This window comes from Leiobunum rupestre, chromosome 5 (assembly GCF_980474605.1).
Source record: "Leiobunum rupestre chromosome 5, qqLeiRupe1.1.hap1, whole genome shotgun sequence".
Classification (NCBI taxonomy): domain Eukaryota; kingdom Metazoa; phylum Arthropoda; class Arachnida; order Opiliones; family Sclerosomatidae; genus Leiobunum; species Leiobunum rupestre.
Genome location: NC_143388.1, coordinates 7639985 through 7649489, shown reverse-complemented (window position 1 = coordinate 7649489; position 9505 = coordinate 7639985). Strand labels below are relative to the sequence as shown.

The 9505-nt window shown below is 33.4% G+C and overlaps 1 protein-coding gene across 3 annotated transcripts; it reads right to left on the bottom strand.

Annotated features, from left to right (window-relative positions):
* Positions 1-313: 313 nt before the first annotated feature.
* Positions 314-8833, bottom strand: LOC149943441 (EEIG family member 2). Of its 3 annotated transcripts, none has more exons than XM_090174960.1 (7): positions 8645-8833; positions 6947-7375; positions 5770-6081; positions 5450-5682; positions 5140-5386; positions 3379-3551; positions 314-2665 (listed from the first exon to the last, which is right to left on the bottom strand). In XM_090174960.1, exons 2-7 carry the CDS (start codon positions 7090-7092, stop codon positions 2559-2561), a joined length of 1218 nt encoding a protein of 405 aa, XP_090031086.1. In that variant the 5' UTR covers positions 7093-7375; positions 8645-8833; the 3' UTR covers positions 314-2558. The 3 variants fall into 3 exon arrangements, with proteins under 3 accessions (XP_090031086.1, XP_090031087.1, XP_090031088.1); XM_090174961.1 differs by having other exon boundaries at positions 6947-7334; XM_090174962.1 differs by having other exon boundaries at positions 6947-7290.
* Between the last annotated feature and the right edge of the window lie 672 nt (positions 8834-9505).

Here is a 9505-nt window from a genome sequence, read left to right as displayed (position 1 = left end):
TTAGTAGCTCATAAAACTCACGGAGGGGGGCACTGAAATGACGTCCCTGGCATTCTCCCTAATTATACTTTCTTGGTACAATAAATAATTGAGCTCCACTGACTAAAAAAAATTAAATAATTCTCATTCTCCTACGCGATTGTCATGTCGGTGACATTTTGCCATCCCCCTTTAGTGCCTGGAGTTAAATTTAGATCATAACACCTGTGGATTGTCTCAACATTCACCATAAGTATAGATAAATAAATTCTTGATTGAAATGATTAACAATAACATACATCAAAACAGTTTCCTTTATTAAGAAATGTTAAAACTAGCTTTCTTAAAGTAATTTATACCTATTTAAGCCAATTACCATACTTAAAAATATACAATTTGCTATAACTTTTTTTGTACAAATTTCACTAACAATTTTATAAAGCCAAATCATCTTACTCAACACCAAATACAGCGTATTGAGAAAAAAAGCCAAAAAGGCACCTGAACCTCTATAATTATATGATGTTATACCAACAATATGTTTGGTAATTACTCAATCGTATCCAATGGCATCATTCGTGTAAATCTAGTGCTTAGTAGCTGCTGTACAAATATTTGAATTGAACAATCTTGAAAAGTACATTCATTACAGTACATCGACACATTTCTGTACGGATAACATTTTGAGAAAGTACCGGTATAAAATATTAAAAACGTTTTATTGAAGTTTTATTTTATTTTAAAGTGCTTGAAGTTGAAGTACACTGTTACCCTAACAAATACTCCTAAACTACAACCAGAACTAACCATTACAAGCAGGTACAGCGACCAGCTCTGTACTCTCAAAACGAGACCAGCTGCTTCTAAAGTTAGGTTACCTGCAAGCTGCGTACTTATTTGAAAAGTTGCAGTGAAAAGTCACGTTTTAAATTAGAAATAAATTTAAACACTGAGAAACATTTAACTAAAATCACACATTTACTTATACTAAATCAGAAGCTAAATGATAATCCTTTCCTTCCAATGCTAGTTTTAAGGCATTATTAAATTTGGAAGATATTCAGTTATTCTTATTGGACAATGTTATGAAATTCCAATCTTATGACAAGTTGCAAAAGCCTTAACAATTATATCCTATTTTACCACATTGTATAGTAACGGTATATTTCAAGGATAAAATTTGCGGTATTATACTTTGTTACACAAATTTTAACACCTATATTTACTAGCCCCAAAAACATTGTGTTTGAAAAATTATACACCCTAATTGGAAACTATATAGTACTGGTTTTTCGGGTGGTAATTAATATCATATTATAATGGTAATACTACTAAATAAGGAATTCAATAAACTATATTTCTTAAGCATCTAAAATGGTCCAATCAAAGTAACTAATGTATATAAAACATTTGGTATGTTTAAGGCCACAACCATTTCTTGGGGTAATATTTTTTTTTCAAGATGCAAGTATGCCATATTTATGAACAGAAAATGTGTTACTAAAATTATAATTTGATTGAAAACCCATAACATATTACCAAGTGTGAAAAAGTGAGATCACATTGTAAGCTTGCTAAACTATAAACTGCCAGCCCCAAGGAATTTACCCAACTGCCCAGTACACCTCTGTTTAGAAGATAACCATTCAATAAATAAAAAACTTACATTTTGTAAAAAAAAGAACCTATAAACGGGAAATTTAATTTTGACAATGATGAATTGGACAAAACTTACATTGTTGGAGCACATGAGGGACTTGCAAATTACGAACTGAGGTTAACAATTTTTTAACTTATGAATTAGAAAAAATCTAAAATTCACTATGGCATAATTGCACCTTTCAAAGTTTTTAGCCATCTTCCTAAGGTCATATGGGCCACAACCGAATAAAAATTAACATTTTATGGAAAAATGGTAACATTTAAGTACTGTAAAAACAACCACAGAAAGTAGCAAGCAATATTTTAAATGATGCGTAGGAATGTTAAACTTAAGTGTTTTGAATTGGAGATAAACAAGGAATCAAGAAAAAAATTAGGGTTAAATAGCATAGGTAAAGTATGCCATTGTAAGAATAGAAGGTATAGTTTACTATACATGGTTTCCAAGGGGATCATTGTCCAAATTTATATCAAAAGTGAAATTTAACAATCCTTTATTTTGGCCAAAGATTTGATCCATTTTGGATCACAAACAAACTTGGAAACTATGACTGGTACACTAATATCTCTCCTCGCCTAAAGCGTTTCAAAATTATCAAATAAAATGGCATTGTCTTTATGCCCTTTGGAAATTTAGATAAAAAATACTTTATTGCAGTATTTGAGAGGAAAACCTTTCAGCTCTAAAATATACAGTAAAAAAAGACCTCCCTTTGGAATTTTAGGTTATCTTGGTAGGAATTTTATCAGTATTCGGGAAAAGAACTTCTCGTGCAAAAATAAGGGAAAATGTACTGTTGAGTGACGAGTTGCTGCTAGATGAATTTTGCCATTCAAAAATTTTGGGTTATTGAAATGCTCAAAACGTTTTTTGAGCTTTAATATCAGTTGTAAAAGTATTAAGATTTATAACAAGATCAAAACTTGGCAGGTTTTGTGACTGAGGGGCTCGTAGATTCCCTATGACTTCCCCCAAGAGCTGCAGCTGAACCATCCTTATTTATGACAAGTTTCAAACCATAGGCTGCACAGAAAATAATTTTGGTAATTAACATCAATCTGTATATTACCTATTAATGTGTGTTAGGGTATTTTTAATTTTCAGTTAAAAACTGAGTCAGAATTTTCAGTTAAAATAGAGCCAACGTGAGAAGCTCAATTTTAGTCTGCTAAGCAGACGCTTTGTGTTTTACAATGGTGAATTCGGCCCATAATAGGCTTCTCGCGTTGTGACCCGGCTTGGAAATAAACTGGTCTATTTGGCCAGTGACTTCCAACTCTTGAATTATTTAAGTGGTCACGTAGACCAGTTGGTTAATAATACGGTAGATAATTTTGAATGAATAAACTGGACACTGGAGCAGTTAACCCCTAGCTTTTGAATAAAAAAACTGGTCCGAGCAATTAATAAACTGGTCTTTGACCCAATGACCACCGCTTATTTCCAAGCCTGGTTGTGACTATGTAGACTAAAAATAGTTGATAGTATGATAATTTCCAGTTAAGATTTGACTAATTTATAGTATGTTTCTTGATTGTGAAGTATCTACTGTTCTAGTAAGCATAACACTTAGATTGAGTAACCCTAAATACATTGGTGAAATAAGCACAACTAACGAGATAAGCATTGCTCAATAAGCCACTGTAAGAGATGATCATGCTTTTTGGAAAATAAAACCCTCTAAACGCCATTTCCAAATGAGGTATGAACCAAAGCAAAATTTTAGTTTTACTTACTCTCTGAAGGCCCTTCTTCAAAAGTTGCATTTTCAAATATTTCTTTGATGAGTTGACCAGCATTAACTCTAGTAGAATCCATTCTGTTCTCTTCGGTCAAAAGTGGCTTACGTCCGCCACGTTTCCTTTCTATTGACTTTTGACCAGTCTCGTTTGAACCAGAACTTGCATTCCTAAGTAGGATGTTTTTCATAATCTCATAATTTTTAAAACAACTAAACCTTAGTTTAAAGGAAATTTGGCCATCAGGGTAGGAAAAGCTTCTATATATCTTTATTTCCCCCCATAATAATCTAGCATCGATCATTGTAACTGACACTAATTTTGAAAGCAGATTGTCATTATCAATAGAGGAGAAGTGAAAAAAGGGTTTTAAAAGCAAATTGGTGACAAGCAAGTGGGTATAACGAATTATCAAGTATATCTTTAATTCCCCAAGATAGGGTTAAATAAAACATTTTCACTAATATTTTTACATCCCTAATAACCTACTCAAATATTGATTTCCAACTTACCCCATGCCATACATGGACCAAATTCCATTAACTCATAGCGCCTATGTTGAACTATAGCTTTAATTCCCCGGTTACTAGCAATCCTGATTTACTAACTGGACTACTAATGTTCCTGAAAAATCCCTATAACAGGTGCTGTGCGGCCCCTTGGACCAGCCCTAGGCTTCACCGCAATGTGTCTATTGTGTGTTAAAAGCAATACGGTATATTTGCAGGGGCAAACACGCTGAGCCGGACGAGGCAGCGCAGCGCTAGGAGAGTGTAAAATGTTGCTAATTGTCTTATTTATTTGTGGGTTAAAGAGGAAATGGGGAAAGGTACTTCACGCTGCCTGACTCTCTTCCCCCCTTACATGGGAGGGGAAAATAAACTAAAACACAAGATTTCTTTATCACCCCCGCGTCATTCAAGAACAACTTTCTCTTCTATTAAGATAATATTACTTAACTTGAAAAAATATTAAAAAATGTAAAAATTTGTTTTAATAAACAAATTAGATTTGTCGGAAGTTCGACTAAAATTAAATAAACAAAAATAGAAGAATTTGAACATGACTGATGAACATGAATTTATGAAGAATTATACTGAGGGCAAATTAATTTTGTAGTTTTTTTTGATGAAAAATAAATAGATAAAAATAATTTAAATTTGTCATTATTTTAATTAGTCTTTCATTTAACATGTTTCATTCATTTCATAACTTATTTCTTAGTATTTTAGTCTTGTATTGATGAAGAATTAGATGTAAAACATGGGGGAATTGAAGAAATCTTGTGTTTTAGTATATTTATCCCTCCCATGTAGGGGGCGAAGCAAGTCGGGCAGCGCGAAGTACCTTTCCCCCTTAACCCACAAATAAATAAGACAATTGGCAACATTTTACGCTCTATCTCCTTGCGCTGCGCTGCCTCAGCACATTTGCCACTGCGAGTATACCATATCGCTCCAACAAACAATAGATGCAAGCGTTGCGGTGAAGCCTAGGGCTGGTCCAAGGGGCTACGCAGCACCCAGTATTTATTTTTGGCATCATAAATGATATCTTGCGTAAAAATCTCAAATATACCAAACAAAATTTTCCCTATTCAATTCATTTAAAGTTAAGATTTAGCCCTATAACTGACTTCTTTACAATAATATTGAACACTTAAACGACTCCTTTTCTACCCGAAGTAATTATTTATGTTTCTGTTAAGTTGTAATGCCTAGAACCAAGCTTTTTTGGAAAAGCCATATTTCTACGTACCTTGTATGTCCAGATTCTGCACTATTTTGTCGAGAATGAGTTGGCATACTGCTATAGCCTGAAGCTTTAGACTGCTGACTCGCGTAACTTGAATTTCTTGAATGGCCTAATTCAAATTCATTAGCTTTCATTCCAGTACTTTCCGTGACTGTTGGGCAAATGATCTGGTTAGCAGCTGTAGGTGTAATAGGTGAAGGTGTATCATCCTGTGGTATACTACTTGAACCTGAATTTGTGCTAACAAAGTCTGGAAAAAATTAAATATTCAATAAATAAAAATATTTCAAGATTACTTTTAGTTTTGTCTTACCAGATCCAAGAACGCTAGGTCTATTTTTACGAGGAAGGCTTCCAAATCCACTGCTAACACTAGCAACACTTCCTCCACCTGTGCTTTGATTGTCACCACTTTTCCTTAAAAGTGAAGAAGGTCCTATAGATGATGATGTACCATCAACACTGTGAGAAGCTGTAAGAAGTTTCTTCTCACAAGCAGTACTAGTGCCGTTATCACTAGGGAGTGATGATTTTTGGAACGAGGGGCTGAAAGGTTGTAAAATTTACGCTTAGGAAATAGGTAAACAGAAAAAATAAAACAAATGGTTTATAAGAATAAAAAGATTATCTTACGCTTTGAAACAAGGATCTCCGGACAGCAGAGTCATTTCTAAAGTTACGTTAATAACAGAATTATCTTGGCGGTGTTTAGCATCGTAACCTTCCAAGAGATATCTTCTCGTCACAACACCAGCACCAGCAAACTCTGCCAAGTTTAAGTCTACGAAGCCCAATTTTTGGAAGGACCGGCCTCCCTTTGATTCTCTTCGAACTGAAACTCGGCAGAGGCAAGGCTCAAGAATGCCAGTAGTAGCATTAGCACTCATTTTGCAACAAAATTTGCCACACATATTCCAAATCACACAGTGCTCTTTGACTTCCTCCCTACAATATGGAAAAAAAAAATATTTTCGAAATTTTCAGATTGAGAGGATTTTAACACTTCCCATGAAAGTGCAAGTGAGTCATTTTTGAAAGTGACTGGAAAGATATTTTTGCACCTATATTCTTAAAACGTATTCAAATCTATTTCCGGTTCTAGTTTTTTATTATTTATACATTATTTAAACATTTACTTTGATAATTAAATCTTTTTAAGAGTCAGGTTTTGGTAAAATATATCAAAAATCTATTGCAGTTACATTTTTAATGCATCGCAGGTGTTTAACATCTCTTAAAATTTTAATTTTTTTTTTACGTCAGTCCTCTTAAAAATAATACATCAAATAACTGGCTAGTAGCATTAATTCTTTCAACAGATTTCCAGACTACTCATTTAATTTAAATATATATTAAATTCCCGTAAGAAAATAGTGAAAACAGAATATTCAAAGCCGCTAGCTTAAAAACATGAAACTCTTCTCAAATAAACATACTACCATTTTAGAACGATATATTTTCATTTATCTCATAACTATTTCTGAAACATAACACCCAATTGTGGTCATTTATACATCCCCTTCGGTGGGAAGTATCTAACTTTATACTGTGAGCAACAACATCCTTTTTACGTTGCTAAAAAATAACTTTGTTGGCCATGAAATTATAAATCCTAGTGTAATCTACTAGTCTGTAGTATTAAGCTTGTATTAGTTTTAAAAACCACATTCGCACAAAAAATTATCACAACACTTAATTTATGAAAATTTTAAAATTTAAAATGTGCGCATAATAAGCTTTTGTAAACAGGTATTAAACACAACTATGATCACTCATAATAATGAAAGTATAATAATAATATTAATAATACCTGTTAGATATTTCGGTGTAAGTTCCTCCATCCAGCAGACGAACTTTAGCAAAGAGAACACCGTTAACAAATGGTACCGATGACAAATCCTCCAGAATAAATTTGACTTGAAATTTGTATTTCTTTTTCTTCATCATGAACGACATATCCACACGAGTGGCAATGACTGGTATGTTTCTCAAGGGTAGGCACTTTGCAAAACCTCCCAAATACAATTTTTCTTTCGTTGAAACTTTCAATAAGGTGCAATTTCTTGTGGTTATGTTTAGGAAGTGTAAAGTTAGGCCACTGGCGTCTGACTAGCATGTCTCAGCATTAAATATGTATTTTGTGGGTTACCGGCACTTTGAGAAACACAAAAATGAGTTCCAGCTTTAAAGTTTGAAATCTTTAAAGATCATTGATCCATCGAAAAAGCAATAGAAATATCTGAAAAAACATAACACCTATTTAAAAACGCTAAAGAAATACCTCAAATGAACTAAACCCAATTAAAACTGCATATGATTATCTGCAAATAACACTTGCAAATATCAATAAAATACCCATCATGCTCATTAGGGGAGTGGCAGATAATCAAGGATGATATTTAAGCGTCTATTAGCATGTAGGGTTCAATTATTTCAATTGACTAATGTAAAATTAGCCAAATACCCTAAAATATATTTGGTTTTGCAACGAACTTTAAACGTGCAATTATTTAGAATAACTTACAACTTACTCGGACTTAATTTTGCACTGAAAATTTACCTATGTCACAAATCTGATACCTCCATGTAGAAAAACTTCCAAAACATATTTTTTTCGTTCCTTGTTGTTTAAGAGCTAGGGCTAGGGCTAGGTAACCTTAAAAGCTCTGAGATTGTATAGTCAATCAATCAATTTAGGGAAGGTACAAGCTTAATGTAATTTGAAAACTACTTAGTTAGACATTAAATAAAGATTCCACTATCATGGAATCTTAATTACAGGGTTTATAGTAATTGTTATACTAGGTATAATAATTATATTAAATTAAGTAGCCAAAGTGGAATACAGGGAGGCAACAGGAGAGCTTGAAAAACAGCAATTTATATAGTAATAAATATTATTAAGGGGGAAAACCAGTATACAAAAGCTAAGTTAAAAATGAGAGGTCAAGATATTTCTTTAACTGAATTTTAAAATGATAAATGGACCTAAGGGAGACAATCTTTTCGGGTGAAGCGTTCCAAAGTGGAATGACCCCCTGAAAAAAAGACTGACCCATAGTATCTTTATTATATTGATTTAATATTAAGACCCCCGGGACAATGTAGTTGTGTGATTCTCTTTCAGTTAGGACTCATACTTTTCTTTTTAATATACATAAAATTGGTGCCGCTAGCACTCACAGCCTGGCAGTTACTCTTTTAGCCACCACCTACATATGATGTCATCAAGTATTTTTATTTAAATCATACTTATCTCATTTACAACGTTGATTTCAGTTCCCAATAGATGAATAGGTTAGACAAATTAATTTATTTTAGGGATTTACTGGGGATTTCGTTTAAATTAATGAAATTGAAATACGAAATAAATTGCAGGTACACAACTACTACAGTACTACTAGCCTAAAGAGCCTTTGCAATGAAAGTTGGGTAATAAAAGCCAAGGCTTCAAAATAGAGGGTCTAGGCCATAACCTTGTAATATAAGTACGCTTAACTGTACTTACTATGAATAAATACTTGGCAGTGATTTGAAAAAGCTCGAAATTAATTTTATCTAGAAGTAATTTTTCTCTCAATAAAGTATCAGATATTAAAAATTCTAAGCAAACTGAGAAGACTGGTATTACAAAAAGGACCATGCAAAGGTAGTGGTGGGAAATAGGGACCGAGTTGCCAGATACGTTTATGCCAATACACTTTATATAAGCATGGCCAACTTCGCGCTCTCACTACCCTAGTGTAGTCAGCGCTAGAAGTTGGCTATGATATAAACAAGTATATTTATCCCGTTTAAAGTACACTCTGTTAAATAAGTCTTCGGCCGTTGGGATTTTGGCACTTATTTGCGATTATCTCAAAAACTATGAAAGATAGCAAGTTGAAACCAATTTTATTTTTCATATTTTACTAATATCTTTCATACCTATGTCTTGATTCACGTGTAGCATTTCCATATCCGCCGAAAACGCCAAATATCGTTTTTGACAACTTTTTTAATAATGATGTTACGCCCCTGAAACCTGCATTTTTGGATTCACAAGGGTCGATTCATATCTAGAAAGTGTCATTGTTATCCGGCTACGTCGAACGGCTGCTAAGATATGTCCTATCGAACATTCGGATCTCATTCGGAAAATTCTAAAATGCCTAATTAATCAATATTATTAATCCGGCATATAACCACACCGTTCCAACAACTCGTTAAATGAAACGACGAAAGTTGTTTTTTGTTTCCTCAACAATAAGATATTATTTCTCGGTCGCCTCGAGCATTTTAGAATTTTCCGAATGAGACCCGAATGTTCGATAGACCATATCTTAGCAGCCGTTCGACGTAGCCGGATAACAATAGCACTTTCTAAATA

Bases quoted from the DNA above. Each gene is read 5' to 3' on its own strand.
- LOC149943441 (XM_090174960.1), bottom strand. From the start codon at position 7,092: ATGTCGTTCATGATGAAGAAAAAGAAATACAAATTTCAAGTCAAATTT. The intron at 5,387-5,449 runs GTAAGACAAAAC...AATTTTTTCCAG, and splicing joins ACCTAGCGTTCTTGGATCTG to ACTTTGTTAGCACAAATTCA. The intron at 3,552-5,139 runs GTACGTAGAAAT...CATCCTACTTAG, and splicing joins GCAGAATCTGGACATACAAG to GAATGCAAGTTCTGGTTCAA.